General features: G+C 31.3%; 1 protein-coding gene and 2 long non-coding RNA genes across 3 annotated transcripts; 2 read left to right on the forward strand and 1 right to left on the reverse strand.

The window, feature by feature from the left end:
- Positions 1 to 244: 244 nt before the first annotated feature.
- LOC107366275 (uncharacterized) lies at positions 245 to 5,817 on the forward strand. The gene is made up of 3 exons (XR_001569616.3): positions 245 to 590; positions 2,987 to 3,233; positions 4,356 to 5,817. It is a non-coding gene; the product is annotated as an uncharacterized LOC107366275 (long non-coding RNA).
- A 50-nt stretch (positions 5,818 to 5,867) lies between these two features.
- On the reverse strand, positions 5,868 to 13,109 carry LOC107366307 (proton-coupled folate transporter). Its single transcript, XM_015933888.3, has 5 exons — positions 12,667 to 13,109; positions 12,453 to 12,605; positions 7,659 to 9,071; positions 7,260 to 7,369; positions 5,868 to 7,159 (listed from the first exon to the last, which is right to left on the reverse strand). The coding sequence occupies exons 1-3, from the start codon at positions 13,064 to 13,066 to the stop codon at positions 8,125 to 8,127; spliced, it is 1,500 nt and encodes a 499-aa protein (XP_015789374.2). The 5' UTR covers positions 13,067 to 13,109; the 3' UTR covers positions 5,868 to 7,159; positions 7,260 to 7,369; positions 7,659 to 8,124.
- Positions 13,110 to 14,058: 949 nt separating this feature from the next.
- On the forward strand, positions 14,059 to 17,239 carry LOC107366306 (uncharacterized). Its single transcript, XR_001569623.3, has 3 exons — positions 14,059 to 14,216; positions 14,625 to 14,736; positions 15,095 to 17,239. It is a non-coding gene; the product is annotated as an uncharacterized LOC107366306 (long non-coding RNA).
- Positions 17,240 to 19,300: the final 2,061 nt, after the last annotated feature.

Raw genomic sequence — 19,300 nt, forward strand, 5'->3', positions numbered from 1 at the left:
GTTTACCATTAAAATGGGGAAATTGGTTAAATTATTATTGCTCTTTTAATCAAGATTTGACCATCAAATTAATAGCTTATAATCACTTGGACGATGAAAAATGTTAATTTTTAGAGATTAATTGATAATTTTCAATCTTAGCGCCTTTCGCTCGAGTTAACTTTACTTTCACAGGTTCTTATGGCAACCAATAATTGCTGTGTTTATCATAAAACATCATAAAAATTATACAATTTTCATTTTCTTTTAAAATCATGATTAAGTTAACTAATAGCCGCAAGGTAATGGTGAATCCATCATTCTTAGTTATTTGATGATAGATTGTATTGAATAGTAAAATCAAAGTCTCCGTTGGGCAAAAAAATAGCCCAACAAGAGTGGATTGATTAGAGGACGATGAGCTCCAATCAACAAGCCATTCTAGTTTAACTTGAACTGACTTTTCGTGTCCATGTTTTCACCATCATTTGTATCGTCCAAATTTTCATCATTTACATCTTTATCATCCTCTTCATTTTGTCTCAAATTAACATATTAACCAGCTAGACCTTGAAACGTATCAACATGAAATTTTATTTTTCTCATCAAAGGTAAGAACGGAACATTAACTCAAACTTACATATTTTACTTCATTAGATTGGACAAACTGATTAGCCTTTGACTATTTTTTCCATACATTTAATGCTAACTGTCGTCATCGAGCAAAAATTTGTTTAATTATTGGACAAAATCAAACTTAATGCCTCATTGATGTCAAAATAATCATGATACAGTGATTGAGTTTGTTTTCAATTATTTGACATCAATGAGCATTGGAGTTTTTGACTCTGGTCATTGGGAAAATTGTGATTATTGTGGTTTCTTTTAAGGTCTTAGTGACAAAAGTAACCTCAAATTTACCTGTCACAATCGAAACGTTTCTATCTGATCATGAGCCCTTTATTTCAATCAATAGATTGTTTCGATTATAGTTTAATAGCCTCTAACTGCTCAGTATTTTCAACGATAAAATTTGCTACTTTTATGTAGTCAAGTCATAAGTTTAATACAATTTCCAATTAACCAGACTTAATAGTCACCTTGCTCTTTAACCAAGCCATGTTTGAACTTTGATTAAACATTCAATTTTAATTATTAATTACGCTAATCTAATGAAAATCTTGAATCTTACAACTTAAAACATGCATAGGCACACCTTATTATCATGATAACCTTGGTAATTATAATAATAATTAATAAACAAAATCAACCAAAGGGAATAAACAAAATCTGGTTTTAGGTCAAACACCAGAACCTGTTGCTAACCATTTTTGGTGACAATGATTATCAATTATTAAACAATGAATATCGATCCATGTTATTCAACAGATAAAAAGTCGAACCTTCCGTCAATTTTTATCAATTCAAGCACATATATTGCTCAAGATTTTGTTTACAGTTCCCAACACTCAATTAATTGCAATTAAATCCAATTTCATGCAGCGTCTCGCAGGTTGATTTGAAATAAAAAACAAAATCTACTAACATAATTTTAACCTTGCTCAAGTCCATCCACCTTAATCAGTTAATTTGATACCAATGTTGTGCAATTGAAAATTTTCAATTAATTATAAACCATCAGAAATGAAATTGAAGATGAAAGCTCAACAATTTAAACCATAAATATTATCTGAAAGATGTTTAAGAAATGGTTTTCATTTGCCAAAGATCAAGCCTTGAATCAACTTCACAGGTCCATTAACAATGCATTTCAATGATTAACCAATCATTAGATAATCATATCGTTTTACTGTTCATTTGTTTGCTATTTTCATCTAATTGTATTGTATCAATCAGGTTTGTATGTAAATAAATGATGAATAGCCTTGGATTTAGACTGAAAGTTCAATCAAAATGCTCATGATGGTGATGGTGATGATTAAAGCTTGAAACCCAAAGGAGTGCCTCTTTGACTGTTTTATTGAAACATTGAATCTAAATTGTGAAATCAAGAACTAAAATAATAGTTACTAACTTAATCCGATTAATTAACCTTAAACACCGAGCAACTCATGATAATTCATCATATATTTACTCTCCATATCAATCAATGGAATCAAACATTGATAAACATTGATTTTTTAACATAATTTAACCATTAATTTGTTTAATTTCTAGACTTGATTCCTATGTATTTCATATCATATAATTGATCAATACAGTTATCTAATGCAAATTTAGCGCTTTAGGTTCTGATTAGTCTTTACTAAACGTCTATTGGTTACCCTTTGAAGCTCCCTTAGTTACATAATGTAATACCTTAAAACCAGTATTTTCACATGTTTACAACCTTGAAAGTCTTACTGTCGGCTGATTTGATCTTATATTTATTCAAATAATGATCAATCAAATTACAATATCAATTAAGAATGTGTTTACTTTTGAATTATACTGTTTTTGTGTAAATGTTGGTAGATTAGACATCAAAATTGATAAAGGTTGAAAAGGTGAACTGCTTGTGCTGTTTGCCGTTGGTGTTATCTTGTTGAAAGTAAATCATCGTTAAATTAACACAAACAACATTTGATCATATAACTGTGCTTCTTGGATTTATAAATCATCAGTTGGATCGCAAAGTATGTCTCTGAGTTTCAACATTGTTACTTTGCCTGTCTATCACTCTCATTACCTGTTTTCAAAAACCATGTAACAGATTAGTGGAAGCTCAAATTTTTTTCCGGAATAAGATTAGTTGAAACGTTGCAGAAACCTCAGAGATGATCGATACTTTTAAGGTGGCATTGAATTTTGTGAATTTTCACGCAAGACTCTGAAGATTAAACAGAGGAAAAAAGTTCAACCATAAAAACTGGTTGCAAGTAATTCAAAGCTCTCACAGTTAATCTTGAAAGTGAAGTGATGAAGGTTTACTTTTTGTAAAAATACACTAATCAAAGTAATAAAATGATCGAAAATCTATTAATTATCTCAAAATTTTTCTACACAGGTTATGATGTTTGTTGGTCCATTACTGGAGGCGCTTTCAACCTTTACTTTCTGTTGGATGGAGCCAAAGATTACCATTTGGATTGACCATTGCATCTTAACCGACTAAAAAATTCAAAGATGTAACAACCTGACAAGAAAAGCCTAATAAGAAGCAATATAACGATGAGTTGAGGGAAAAAAAGACATCATGAAGATAACGATAGGAAAAAAAGTTGAGTCTTATTACCTGAAAATGTTTGGAAAAGGTTAGTTGTATAAACCTGAAAAGCCTGTAGGTTGTAAATTCAATGTAAATGTAGACGTTAACCTGTCAAAAAGTTGACTTGGTTGAAACAAGACAAAATTGGTTGAACATTTGTTTACGAAACAATTGGCATTCATTTTGGTGAACAAATCTTCAACTAATTCACCTTTTCTTGATTTTTCCGAATGTTTTAATCTAATTTGACCATGAAACGTAATTTGGTTCGATCATTGATTGACAATTCTACTAATTAGACTGTTGTATTTAAACGCCCTAAACAAGGGTTGAATTTCAATGTTGAAAGCTGACCATTAAGTATGATAATCTGTTAATTTGATGGTCTAAATGTTTATACTGATATACACAATAATGATAGCAACAGTTGTTGGTAAACAGTTATGATAATATTACATATTTTTGGCTTCCAGCCCAATGTCAATCATTCATCATTAAGAACCCAAAAATTATACTGACAAAATGAATTTAAACATTCAATGTCTTTACAATCAAATTGAGATGATAAACAGCTTATTATACTTTTTAAATGGAAGGTTTAATATTTTCTCAATGCTCACCGATAGTCAAAACCTAATATTAACAATACATTGTTAATATTAGACTAAATTATCATGTAAAAACTATTACGAATGTCCAGTTTGGTCTATTCAACATTTCAGATTATCTTGAAGGCCTAACCCTAAAGCAGTCTTAAAAGCTAAACCCAAATAATTACAGAATTAATGTTGTTATGATCTGATTGTATCTTACAAATGAATTGGATTAAAAGTTAATAGCTTTTAAGATTGAAATAAATTTCTGTTAGACAAAACAAATGGCAGTTTTTTACCCAGAAAATTGATCTAAATAGTTATAATCGTTTAAAAAGTAAACAAGTTTAAAGTCAAATTCATCATCATTACCGTCAGTAGATAAAATATCCAGTTAACCAAAACAATTAATCATCAAACTGTGCCAACCAACAACAGTTTATTAGATTCATCATTCCTATCGAAGCCAAGTTAATAACTAACCCATCATTATGTATAGATGAAAACAGCCCATGTTAATTGTAACCGTAATTTTTTAACTAATAATTTTTTCTTCTAATTTTGCATTTCTCTAGATTGGCAATTGGCTTGCTGTTGGTTAAACACTTACAGAGAAATATTTTCTCATCAATTTATTCCTGGATCCTCTTGATTATATTTGTCGAATGGCTGAACAACTTCTCCATGTCAAGTTATTTTTGAAGTTTACCCTCCAGGATTAGCCACTTCTCGTCTATTACCTTTCCTGGCCTGACTGAAAGACTGTAAAAGAAGCAACTTAAAGCCTCTCAACTGTCGGCACCAAGAGTTGATCATCGTCCCAAACAATACTAACAGTATTTGGTCATTTAACAAGCTTTTGCTAAAAGTCTCAATAAAAAACAAGTTGAAATGCAACCTTTGATTGGATCAACAGGTTAACCATTGGAGTCTTTTTATTTTCTTGTTTTGCTGTTTAAAACTCATAACCAAGAAAGTTTTACAATCAAATAATGTCTTGTCCACGCCTTTACAACGTTTTGGCATTATCTTGAAATTATTCACGCTCTTGGATTAACCTCTAATCATCTACTCTATCTTCATCAGCATTTGTTGAAGCCAAACCGAGTTGACCAAGCCTTTGGAGACTTTAAAATGAAAAACAACTTCAACAGTGAAAATAACAAAAGAATCTAGTAAAAGCCCATTTCTTGACCAGAACCCAGGAAAAACAATTTTCTTTGCTTCCTGGTAATTATTAATTATGGTTCCAGTTAATCATGATTATTACCTCTGAAACAGAATTGTCTGTTCCAATCAAGTTGCTAATTTTTCAGTTGAATCCTCAAAAGACGTTTAAAAGCCAAAAGAATTTTGTTTTCATCTTTAGCCAATGTTTTTGGAAATGATTTGCTTGTTGGAAATTTTCATCATAAATATCTCCTGGAAACATAATTAATGTTAATTGTTGCCCACTAGTTGATTGTGTTAACTAGATAATTGGGTTTAACTTGTAATTAAAAGGCGTGCATTCATGTGGTGATGATATCCTGAAGACATTAAATGAAAAAAAAATGAAATGTTGACTCTAGTCAAAAATATAGTCAACAAGTCTGGAATCTGAAATGTATTCTGAAATAATTTATGTTCAACAATTTACATATTTTAATGAATCAATTTTGATTAATTAATTGGTTAAACATTCATATATCTCATTTGACAACCTTTAAGGTAATGAAGGTTGAATACCATTTTATTGAGCAACTTGTCTTATGAGGTTAATTGCCCAGTAAAATGAGCAGTAATCAAATCAATTTAAATCTGTCTTGTTTTTATATTACAAATCTGTATGTTTGATAGAATCTAAATCAAATTAATTATGATCTAATAAAACTAAATGGTGACTTTAATTGGATTTAAATGGATGTAAGAGAGATGAAAAATGAAAGGATTTAATTCTGGTTTTAAGGTTTGATGACAATTGTCGATGTTATAAGATGATTATTAACCAAATTAATGATACCATATTAAACTCAATAAAATATGTTTAAATTTGAATTTGTAAATCCTAAAAGTTAACAAGTAATTGAAATGAACAAGAATCAAGGTTAACCAAGGTAAGCCCATTAGAATGATATTTTTAATCACAAAAAGATTGATTTTGATACAAAAGCGTATTTACTTCCAACAATTTGTCTGCTTGTAATTTCCCTCTGTAATTTAAACATACCTTATTAACGTTAATATACATAGATATATAAATTTACCAAATCAGTCGATTGTCCTTCATTCAGATGATAATGATTATGATCATCATGGTGGTACAACCTGTTGGAATTGAATTTGTTTACAATCAACTTGACTCTCTCGTAACTAATGTTTAAAATGGATACAAGTTGGATAAACAATAGCTAAATTACCAAGGTTGTGGTGTTAATATAAGAGCTTGATTAGGTTAATTACACTGACCAGACAAATTACTTGAAAATAATGCCAAATATTTGGTTAAAAGTATTATCAAACACGCTCATCGTATTGAATACAATTACAGGAAAATTTAGGTTTTCCCGAATCAAGAAACGTCTGACAACTGGTAAAATCAATGTAACAATCCAAGGAATGTAACAGTTTAGATAATTGCAGTTCTTTTCAAGTTGTATTGAGAGTTATGGACGATCAATTGATTTCAATTCAGCATTTGGTTAGCACCAGAGATTTAATTTTTCAATTTTCCTTGAGAAGGAGTAATAAATCATCAATTATAACAGGTTAATCCGATTAGGTAGACGGAAGCTGGAAATGTTGACGACAATATTTCACAATTTCCTAGTTTTTTTCGTATCCATGTTAGGAATAGTCCCTGATATTTGCTAATCTGTGAAATAAATTTCATTAAAATGATAAAATAACTAGATATTTTGGATGATTGAACGTGCTTTGTATAGTTGATCCATATCAGTATTTTGTTATCAGTAGAACCTGTCAATTGAATAGTTTTCTGGATGGTATTGGGGTAATAGGTAGCTTTTGACCTCACACAGGGTAAATTATTGCGGTTAAGGTTAAAGGTTTGATCTGTTCGCGAGATTGGTGTTTCCAAAGTTAATTGAGGTTAGTTTTGGCCGGTCAAAAGCGATAGCTAGTTAAATGGTGAAGCTCCTTTTTTTGTGATAAAACATAGAGTTGCGTGAGTTGACTAATGAATAATGATGGCACAAAAAAATAGAGACAAGTTATTATGATCAGCTTTACCATCTTCCTCAGGTAACATATTTTCTTGGGCTAACTCATTCATTTTCTTTTCCCAGTTCTTTTCTCTCCTCTGTATGAGCTTATGCTTTTTTTTCGTTCCATGGCCTTGATCATATCTTGTTTAGAGAATCGTATTTATTATGAGAAACTAGAAGAAATGAGAAGAAAGTAATGCATAGAGACAAGGCTGGTTAACCAATGGAAAGAGATATTTTTTTTCTCCTCTAAATTACTCAGTTTCTTCTTACCTTTTTTATTACAAACATTTTTCACTTCAGACTGAGATGGACTCAACAAACAGCATTCCAAAGGTTTGATTGTAAAACGGGATTGGGAATCATCAAAACCCAGGAATGACCTAGAGACAGATAACAAAACAAGAAAGTGAAACAACGGTGAGAGTCTAGTTATACGGACACATATAATAAACAGTGCTATAGATTCAAATAAATAATCGATTATTATCGCGCTCTAGGTCGGACTAGGTTAGGTTAGGTTAGATTAGGTTAGGTTAGGTTAGGTTAGGTTAGGTTAGGTTGGGCTTGGACGGCCTGGGGCCTCAATTAACGGCTTTGTTATTGTTTTGTGTCCGTATAACTAGACTGTTACCGAAACAACATATAAACATCAACCTATCTTTTGCTTACCCTTGACTCGCGTTTGATCGAAGTGGCTTTTATCAAAATTTTCTTGTAAATAGTGATGTAAAGCATGATAATATATCAAACTGATTCATCTTGATCAAGATTAACATTTCTAGAATTAACATTTACATTAACGAAACATGTTTTTTGTTTACATTGAAAATACATTAAAACATGCCACAAGTAGAGACATCTTGTGAAGGCGAAATAAGAAGCACGATCGTTCGATGGATTTGTTTAATTCAATAAAATTGTTTAACAAAATAAATGCAACTAATAATAGATAAATAATAGATAAAGGTTAATATTAAACAAATGAGGTCTCCAAACGCAAAAAACCGCGACAGTTATCGACAATTTTCGTACCATTGAAATCATTGAAAATAAATACACACTGCGGACACCATTCAATGAACAATTGAAATTGAAATTCAATGAGATTGAAATATTGAACAGATTTGAAGACATTTCAACTAGAGATTGGATCATTGGTTTTAAGATTGTCCAATGTTAGTATCACATTTGCGATTGACGAGCGAGGTGTGGAAACAACCTCATCATTGGATTTTGTCTGCCATTCTGAACGAGTATATTCAACCCAACAAACTATTGTCAATGGATAGATCAAGCAACAGGCGATTAAAATTAAAACCAAACCAGGATGATGACCGATTGTTGCACTGAAAACAGAAGTGTAAAACAAAGTGGCTCCTAATGAGATGTAATTTTCAAAAGCAGTTGCGAGGGTAAACACTTGAGCAGATTCAGCTGAATCAACCATTCCTGACACCAAAGATCTAATAGCGGCTGTGGCTATCCGGCAAAATGCGCCAATCAAGAAACCAGCGATATAACCTCGAACTGACAATATCAAACCTCTGATCAGATAAAAGGCTATCAGTGAAATGCAACCCAGAATAGCAATAATAGAGTCAGAAAAGCCGAAATATGATCTACCAATTGGAGGACCTATTGAGGTTACTATGGCTGGAGCGATGCATAAAATAGAGTATAATGAAGTGTATTGATCTTGGGTCAATCCATATACCTTTTGAGCAAACTGATAAGCAATACCATCTTCACCCAAAATAGCAGCCAAGCAAACCGCTCCAGAAGTTATTAACAGGATTAAACGTAACCTTCCGTTGTTGGGCCTTTGTTTAGTGAATAGTTTTACAAGCTGTTTAAATCGTCCAATCTGGAAAACATCTTTAAGAACTTGGAAAAATGATAATTTATCTTTATCGGGTTCAGTTGAAGGGGTAAACTCAAGTGTCATTAAACAGGCATAAATCAATCCAGACACCAAACTGGCCAAAGCTACAAGGAATACGCCAATGTAGTTTTTGTTTTGACCCTTAATCCATGGTTCCATAGAGAGTATTTTTCCTCCAGCATAAGTAGCCATAAGAGTACCTGGACATACAATAGAAACAATTAGACTTTTCAGACACGATATTGGCCTGCAAGAAATACAGCAAACTTGAAATGAATAAAGCTAAAAGCCTTTCTTGTTAGCTCAAAAACACAAATGTATTGACTTGCTTCTAACCCAAATTTTTAATAAAAATCATTTTACTGATGTTAATTTTGATGCTCAACCACTTAGTTCGAGAAATGAATTTTCTGTTAGCTGCAAAAAAGATTTTCGCACTCTGTGAAAATCAATTTCTATCACCAATAACTAGATGCTATTATGGGCTATTATAATGAAATTTTGCATAATTCAAGAAGCTAAAAAGTTAATGCATTGTATTAGTTGTCAGGTTTGATTTTAGATTTATAAGGTGAATGATTCCTCAAACATAAATGCTTATTAAATGAATTAGCTCAGATTTTCTTCGCTATTACATCAAATCGTTCAAAAGCCCATAATGCAATCTACTAATTGTTGAAAGAATAGTGACTGTAGGTGCTTTAATTTTCGAGATATCGATGTTCAAAGTTTTAAGGCCGATGGCCAATATCAAGATAACGGTTGAGAAACTGAAAAAAGTAATCAATCACAGAAGTGCAGCAACAAATTTTATCGACTAAAAATGAGTTTCAGCTTTCTAACTCTTACGGTCACGCAAAAAGACAGGTTATACCGAAAATCGAAGTGATCTACTTTAAAAGAAACAGAAAGTTTTGCTTCTCGAAATAAGGACATTTTCTGATTGATTTTCAAAAATCCCTTCATGAAAATGATTCTCATGAAAAAATATGGTTCAATAACTGTACAAAAGGCTATCGAAGTTATAGCTTTGACCTCGATTTTCTCGAAAACTATTGATCGGAGAAATTTTTCATTGGTACTAATAGATTGGTGCTTCCAATGTCTCTTCAAATCCACTAATTTCTAACCCTAAACTCAAAAGCCAGATCTTTTGTACACACTTGTTTGAGCGAAAAGGCTTCTTAAGTTTAAAAAGCACAGCAAACAGCTAAACTACACTTTATTAGGTTTGTTTTGATATAAACGGTATTAAATGCAACGTTATTCGTAAAGGAATCGTGACTTGATCGAGAAAAACTTGATAATTCGTTTGCTCCTGATTTTCCGTTGAATGCTACAACGATCTTGTTGATAAGTCATAGCAAAATCGAAAGAATGTGCTTCGATCTCAACTACTGTTTCTTCGCATTGTAAGCCGCAAGTTTCCAAGCAAGTACTGACCTTTCTAAGTTAGTGTTTCGAGAAACATTGGAAAGTATTTCAATAAAATTCATGATCAAGCATCTGAAGCATCTTATAACTAACTGCAACATCTTTTGAGGTCATTATAAAGCACGCTAACTTGTAATATTTTGTTAAATCACATAACTATTAATACCAAAGGAGAAAGTAAGAAACCTGGCTTTCGAGTAAAAACTTTGTAAGGATGCGTTATTACAGTAATTAGATGAAAAGATTTCTGATATTCATTCATCATAATAAAATCTAATAATTGTTGAAAGAATGATGACTGTAAATGCTACCATTTTTGTGATATCGATGTTCAAAGTTTTAAGGCCAATGGCCAGAATAAAGAGACCCGTTGATGAATTGCAAAAAGTGTTCGTTTGCTAATGTACTCCAACAGTTTTCATCTACTGAAAATGAGTTTCAGACCTCTAACTTTAACGATCACCGAATACGGGAGATTTAACCCAAAATCGAAGTGATCTATTGTACAAGAAACAGAAAATTTTATTTCTCAAATAAGTGATTTTTCTGGTTGATAATAAAAAGTTAGCTAAGGAGAATAATTCTGAGGAAAAAATCTGGTCCAATAACCGTACGGAAGACTATCGAAGTTTCAACTTTGACCTGAATTTTCTGGAAAACTGTTGATCGGAGAAACTTTTTAATAGCACCAATGGTCTCTGTTTTCATGCTTCTACAAAACTTTGGTTCGAAAGTCAGATATTTCATTCTCATTCCTTTGAACGAAACGCTGTTTAATTATGAGAATAACCAAAGATAACAATCAAATAAATTTCACGTTATTATTTTTTCATCGATATTTTTGAAAGAATCGAATCAAATCTCTCTCTAAAGTAAAGGCATTTTGATAGAGAAAAGCTTGATCTATCATTAACTGCAGAATGGTGATTGTAGGTGCTTTAATTTACGAGATATCGATGTTCAAAGTTTTAAGGCCAATGGCCAGTATGAAGAGAACCGTTGATGAATCAAAAAAAGTTTTCAATCCCAGATGTGACCCAATAATTTTTATTGTCTAGAAATGAGTTTCAACTTCTTTACTCTTATGGTCACAGAGATAGCCAGGTTTAACCAAAAATCGAAGTGATCTGTTTTCTAAGAACCCGAAAATTTTATTTCTCGAAATAAATGCATTTTCTGGTTGATTATCAAAATTAACATCATAGAAATTATTTTAATGAAAAAATCCGGTTCAATAGCTGTACAAAAGGCTATCGAAGTTTGAGCTTTGACCTGGATTTTCTCGAAAAGTGACCATCGGAGACATTTTTTAATAGCTTCAATAGATTGCAGGCTCTTATGTCTCTCCAAATCCACATATTTCTAACCCTAAAATCAAAAGACTGATCTTTTGTACGCACTTGTTTGAGCGAAAAGGCTTCTCAAGTTTAAAAAGCACAATAATCAACTAAACTACACTTTATTAGGTTTGTGTTGATAGTTTTTGAGAAGCTAGCAAACTTTATTCGTAAAATAAGCGCTAAATCTCGAGAACAAGCTTTGGTATTCGTTCAATCCTGATCTATCGTTACAAAATGCGAATTTTTTGTTGGCTAGTTACAAAATAATCGAAAGAACATGCTGAAAGAACAATTGATCTCAACTACTGTTCGTCTGGATTTCAAGCCTCAACCAAGCATCTTTCAATGAAAAGGTCCATTTTAAAGTATTATAAATATTGACGAAAGAAACTTTAAGTTTTCTTAGATTGATGCTAATCTATTTTTGTGACCTTAAAAGCACACCAAAGTCTCAACTCATCATTCGAAAGTCTAAATTTTTCAATATTGTCCTAGCATTAATACAATTAAAAGGAGCTATTGAGCTTACAATGTTCATACTAACTGCTTAAACGCTTGGAATTTGTTTTTTATTCATTTTATTCTGCTTTTAGACTCTAGAATCTGAACTTGTAACAATTATTCGACCAGATTTTTTCATCCAAATTATTTTTCTAGTTTAGTCTTTTTGACCATTTGTTTAAATTCGTGTCAATTGTTCATAAATGTGACAGTTGTGTTGATTGTGTCGTTTCAGTAGCAAACAATTAAGCTAATGCATTTTAAAGTAAAGTTTGTGTTGATAATTTCATAATAAATTGTACTGACCTGCTTGAACTAAAAATTCAAGAACAGCAAACCTAACGATGAGCAATTCATTTGGTGTTGACCACGATATGTAAGTATAACAAGAGGCAAATATTAGGAAAGTGCCGCCACCCAACGCGACCGGTAAATATGATAAAAGTAGGATTTGCCAGGCTAATGAAGAGGATAATTTGAACAATTTAGATATAATTAAAGTAAATTTCAATCAACTTACGAATGTTGAAGGCAAAAGCGTTTATCAACAACAAAAGCATCATGCAAACACTGGACGCCAATGGAAGTATAATCATAAATTTAATATATTTAGGATAATTTCCCAACCAGTAACCAAGAAAAATGGACAATATTAAAGCAGGAATGTTAAGTATAATGAATTGTCCGTTTTTGAAGACATTGGCGTTTTTCAGAATCGCTTTGGTTGATGTTTCATTTGAGTGTAACTCAGTTAATTTTGAACAAAACTCTTCATCCAGTCCAAGTTGACTTAGGCACATCTTGTCCTCCATCAACTGTGTTACCGTCACATTATGCAGCATGAACCCAATCATGAATAGCGTCAGACACAAATCGGTTTTCAACAATTTCATGAACTCCAAAAATCCTTTCTTGTCCATCTTGAAGCACTGAATCTGTGAGGCAACAACTTGAACAACTTGAACGATTTACTAATGTTAAAACTGAATCAATAGAGTCAGAACAGTTAGAGATCTGATAACCGGTGAAGTTAGACTCGGATAGGTTTACCACACAGGCACATTGGAATCATCCATGAATCAGGATTAATTTATATCAACCAAGGTGAGGATTAAACGGTAATCACATCTATTAAGCTACTGTAAAACGATTTTTGGTTGAGGACAATTTTTAATATTGCTATTGATATAAGCTTTGAAGCTTGAAAATGGTCAACTCAATGTGAAATTGTTATTTAAATAAACCTTGGTTTTATCACAATTCATTTTGTAACAATTTACTGATTTCTATCGGCAATGTAATATTAGTTGCTCAAAAAAAGGAAATGATTGTAAATTGTTGATTCACAGCAATCTTCAGCTTACACCAAAATACATTGAATCTTTGCCGCAAATGATTTATATTCAACCTCAGTGAGATTAATAAGATTATTGATTATCAATCTTGATCCGATTTGATTGCAGTCACATTTCAATTTGACATTAAATCGGAATACTTTTTCAATTTCAATGTTAACATGCAAAGACAATGTTTTATTATGAATCAGTTTATCCGCTTGTTTAAAATGAAATTTGCTTTGACTCATTTTTATATTGTGACTGTAAAATATCATGTTTATTGGTTACATATGATTGCATTTCAAGTATGAATTTAACAGAAAAAGATTTAGTTTCGATCTTGATTGTTGAGGAAACAAATAATTTGATTAATCTACCGTCTTAGTAAATCAATTTCAGATCAGTCTTGATGTTATATTTTTATCTTTGGAATAATCTGAAGGCAATTTTTATAAATCTATCCAAAGAGCAGAAAATCCAGGGTAAAATATTCCATTGAAAGTAATCTTAATATTTTAATCATGAATGATTATAATTCAGATTATTTTCATCTTTCATCAACAGTTTAGTTTAAAACTGCTCCCATAGATGTCATTGCTTGTATCGTTCTTTAGTCTTTGTCTGCAAAGTTGTTTATTAATTGTCTTGTAATCTTCAAGTGAATCAGCAATTAAATTTTGAATTATTTTGACCTGTTTTATAATTAAGTTGACAAAAAGTAGGAAAATGTCAGGTAAGTAGTGAAATTATATTAAATTGGGTTAAAAATGAATAGTCAATTTACAAATGTGAGTGAAGCTCACGAAAAATGCTTGTTGTCTATCGATAACCGTTGATAGACACTTGCTTATTTATACGATTATATTTATTTCTGCCAATTACTTGTCTTTATTTTTGCTATTAATGTGGTCAATTTACAATTTAATTGGGATAAATAATGACTCCTCAATCAGGTTTGTTTTTGAAATGAAATAATCTAGGAAGTAATAGACGCTTTCATCGTTTAGTCTTCCATAAACATTTGTATTGACAGTTTATTTTTAACAAAGCCCAAAAAGCCTTGAATGAAGCTTCATACCTCATCAATTTTACTCTTAATCAAATTGAAGGTTCAACCATTTGAATTTTTATTTAATCATAGGTGTAATCAGGCTTAGCATCAATCAGCATGGTCAAAATTGGAAAGGAATTGGCATTGAAATAAAACAGAGGATTTGTTGAAAGATATCTATTCAATTTTCCAGGATAAATGGGTAATAATCATTGTGATACTATATTTTAACTAATCTGTTTATCATAATTTAATCGAAGCGATAATTGTTTGAAATGATTGAATATTTGCTGAACATTTGGTAGCTCAATCTATAGGTTATTTTGCTTGAAATAAGAAGCTAAATTTATAGCTTCCGTTGGATGAAGCCAATTGAATTGGCAAATAAATCCTATTAAACGCAATTGAAATGCCCAAATTTTCAGGAAATGATCACAAATGTCTTTTCCTCAACAATATTGCGTTAAAATTTTGATTATCTGAGTTCATGGTAAAAACTGACTCATCTGTAGCTGTTTTACATTTTCTCAATTTTAATGAATCTTGTTCTTTATTTTCAGCTGTCACAATTAAATTTAAAGTTATGTATCATAAATGGATCTGAATGAGCCTAATTTATCCAGAATTGAAACAGTAAAGATGATTTCTTGCCAAGTTAACTGGATGATGGAACATATGATGATGATGATGAATGCGACAAAAAATTGCTCTAATCAATCTTATTCTTAATCCATTTGAAACTGTACATCAAGCTACTAGCAAGGCATGGATAACCATATGAAAGACTCTGATTGATTGTTACATTTAATCAATTACCATGGATACAAGATATGATCGAGAAGGAAGAGTTGATTAAAATGGATCCAATTGTAATATAATAAACCGACAATTTACTGTTTTAGATGATCATTGATACAAAGGTTAATTGTGAAAGCACACAAGAAAAGTACACATAATTGGTTCCACGCAATCCCAGCTGTTAGCCTGAAATAAGTGAACACAGAGAGCGAGATGATTACTATCGTTGGATTTAATTTTAATATGGTACATTAAAAGCATAACATCAACAATTAATAACTAATGGAGTAAATTGTAAAGGATTTTGACAAGGGCTGGATTGTATTTCAATTATAAACACAAGCATTACCAACCACTCAATGGATCCTTTTCATCTTAATGATACAATTTGCTCATAATTGTCGAACCAGCTTAAGTAATGTTAATTATCAAAAGGACATTTCATAAACAGTTAATCATTTAACCAGCCAATATCATCTTGCAACTGCAGAAAGGATTGACAGAGTTTACGTTTACTATATTTAGCCAACTTGGCCAACATGATAACTCTATGGAGGTTTCCATGAAAAAAAGCTAATGTCATTTCATCTTTCAGCCTGAAAGAAGCAGAAGAGATTGAATTGTCAAAAAAAGCCTTGGAATGGTTCGAGTTAATCACAATTAATGGTTTTAATACAATAACGGAAACTTGAAGCAGCTCAAACTAGGAAGCACATAAAAACACGTAAACACCAAAGGAAATGGGTGCAATCTATTTGGATATAATTTACGCTCATTGACAGTTTTATATCACTTATTGGCAGAATTTATTTGACAGACTGACTTTTTTTATATTCTGGACGATCCATTGAAAGACACTAATTAATCTGATTTCAACGCAAATGAGGACGCTTTGAAGGTTTTAATGAAGGAAAATAATTACTCTGATCGTCAATACCAATTTTTTTGGTAAAATTACTTTTTCTTTCGTCCTCTTCATTTTAATTGTTGTGAACCAGCAAGTAGCAGTTATATCCTTGAGGCTTCCATCAAACTCCATTTGAATTGTGGAGACAAAATGAACATCAACAGATGACAATCTATTTAATCAATGATTAAAATGTTTTTCCTCTTTCTTCTCTTGTTATTCTGGTTCACCACTGAATTGATATTCAGGCTTTTGTTATAAAATGCTGTTGGTAATCATTATTCATAACAACCATAATGAATTATGATTGTTGTAATTTTTGACTTTGGCTTGACTTGAACCCAACTTTACGCAACTCAACCCCACACAAACCAGATAAACTTAACTGTAACTCAGCTCAACCTAATTATTCAAGGATAATCATCATTGGAAACATTGTTAAATGTTGATTTCAGCTTCTTTTTGTTGTCTCGAATCATCACCATCACCATCAATCTAACCATTCTGGCAGCCATTATTGTTAACATCTATTATTGCTTCATCACCTTGTTTAATCTAATTTAACTTTAATTAGTCAATCAATCATCAGCTAAATCTTTATCTCGCCGGTTCATCGTCTGGTAATGATGATAATCAACAACCTTTCTTGATTGTTACCAAATTCAAATGGATATTCAGTTTCCATTAAAAGATTCAAATCAAACAAAATAAGGTGATGTTTGATTAACCTGATCATCTCTGGATATCTTTACCCGATCAACTGATCACCATTTTGTTCCGCTCGTTTAATCAATCAATCAACCAAAATCACTTGTACTGTTTGTATTGAAATATCAATCATTACTTCATTTGTTCAGTTTTTTTATTTAATTTTCAATTTTTCATTTCATTTTAAATGCAATGATTGATGTTAACAACTTTCATTAAATCAATCATTTAACCAAGTTTGGTACTTTATTAAGCAAAAACCTCAAATAAAGGGTCACCTTGACAGAGACAATTGATTAGACAATCTAATGATTTAGAGTCGAAGGTTAATTGTTGTGTTTGATGTAAAACGATTGTTTCTTCAGTTAGAGTCACAGTTAATATCAAAACATAATAATCTTAAAACCTCTTGACTTTAAGATTAAAAAGATCTGATTATTGTTTCAGTTAACCTGTTTTCATTTGTATGCTAAATAATATTTATGATTGTATTGCAGGTGAAACATTTAATAATGATTAATGAAACAACTTGAATTGTGTTTATCCAGACAAAATTGTAATCAATATTTTTCTCGATACAACGATAAGTGTAAAATTAACCAGAAATTGAAACTCTAACCTAATGCTCAATGAAACGCGTTCAAGAAGATGATTCAAATCCATCTTTACCTTGTCAGATGCATATTCAGTTATAAAGCATATATTGTATATTTTAATTTACTTGAAAGGCCTTGAGTTGCGATTGTAAATGTCATAATTTAATCGCTGATTAAATGAAAAGCAAGGTTTAATTTACTGCCATACTTTATTTTCCATGTCTTCAGAGTAGTCATGATTCATGAAAACGACTTTGAGTACAGTTTTATTTTGATAAAATTTACATTTAACCAGTAATCATTGAATCTTGGTTGACTTTTATTTAGATATTTATTAATTGCTAATTACCAGATTCTTGTTTCCTCAACTTTCATATTACCGATCAAGCTAATAAAAAGAGATTAATTCACAAAGATTATGTGTTGAGTTCAGAACCAGGAAAAACAGAGAGAAAGAGATCTAAATGAAAAACTCTTTACAGTATTAGCACATAGAAAAAACACATTGAATTTTTGTGAGTTAACTCCGTTGATTATCTCCACTTGAATGATTAATTACCAAGATACTTAATGTTGAAGGATTCATCATATCACTGTAATTTTACCTTTCATAATTTAATAATTGTTGATAAAGAAAACTTGAAGCCAATATGTTTAACCTGTAAGGGTAAGAAACAGTCAGCAGTAGGTTGAGAAGATGGTAAGACAATAAACAGATTAACACGAAAACACAATTGTTGATCAATCGTTAACAGCACCCAGCCAGGTAATCAAACAGTTTAGATTTTAAACAAATACATGTATATTAAATAAACAATTAAACGAAGCATGGAAATATTCAATTTTGATTAACTCTATCAAATAACAATATGATTTTGATTAAAAAATAAAACAGTACCAGATAATGATATAAGATGGCGAGAGCTTCAAAATAAAAAGAGGGAAAGTGTTAGAGGTAAGTTAATGCCAAGGAAAAAAGCGCCTTTTCTTAAAGTTGCTTATGGTCATTGTTTTAACTGACCTTAAATATTAATTTAATTTTATTTGGACGATGTTTGGTTAAATTAATCAACTATAATAAATTTAATTGTTTATTGGATGTGTGTGCAATTAATCGGTGAAACAAAAGGAAAAGGTTAGCCAAGAAGGGAAACATTAAAAATAGCAACCTTGAGACTTACAAATCTGGTACAAGAAGCTTAACCAAGAATCATGGCGTCCTGCTTAGACTAGCCTCATTGGAATCATCATTTTTCATCATCTTTCATCTTTATCTTCATCTTACTCTCCAACTCTGTGGGTTGCAAACAAGTTAAAAGAAGTCTTCCTTATCATCCTTTCTTCTCCCCTCTAACCTCTCTCTCCGTTTACTTTGTTTTCATCTTTTCGCCCTTTCTGCATTTTCTTGGGCGTGTGTTTAAATGTTTTGAAGCTCATCTTTAAACTGCATCAACCGGGTTAAATATAGCCTCAGGTTATTCATTCCCGTCTCATCATCATCTTCATCTTCATACTGATCATCCTTGGCTACATGACCATTGACCTGAGCCATCTTCATTTTTACCTTAAACTTCAACAACATCTCGTTGATGTTTTTTTAACCATTAACATCTTTACACAATTATAATTATTTTCATCATCTTTTTTCGTTTGTTTTTTTTTTCTATTACCATTTAATAACAATCCATAAAAGTTAAGCAACAATTAATGATTCCATGATGTTAATTATAAATTGACTTTCTGGTTAGTAATCAATT

The sequence above is a fragment of the Tetranychus urticae genome, chromosome 2 (genome assembly GCF_039701765.1).
Source record: "Tetranychus urticae isolate SD_2017Ah chromosome 2, NJAU_TeUrti_SD_1.0, whole genome shotgun sequence".
NCBI lineage: Eukaryota > Metazoa > Arthropoda > Arachnida > Trombidiformes > Tetranychidae > Tetranychus > Tetranychus urticae.

Excerpts from the sequence above, each read along its gene's own strand:
- LOC107366307 (XM_015933888.3), bottom strand. The coding sequence starts at position 13,066 with ATGGACAAGAAAGGATTTTTGGAGTTCATGAAATTGTTGAAAACCGAT. Across the intron at positions 12,606-12,666 it reads CGCTTTTGCCTTCAACATTC|CCTGGCAAATCCTACTTTTA; the intron begins GTAAGTTGATTG and ends CCTCTTCATTAG. Across the intron at positions 9,072-12,452 it reads TGAATTTTTAGTTCAAGCAG|GTACTCTTATGGCTACTTAT; the intron begins GTCAGTACAATT and ends TTGTATGTCCAG.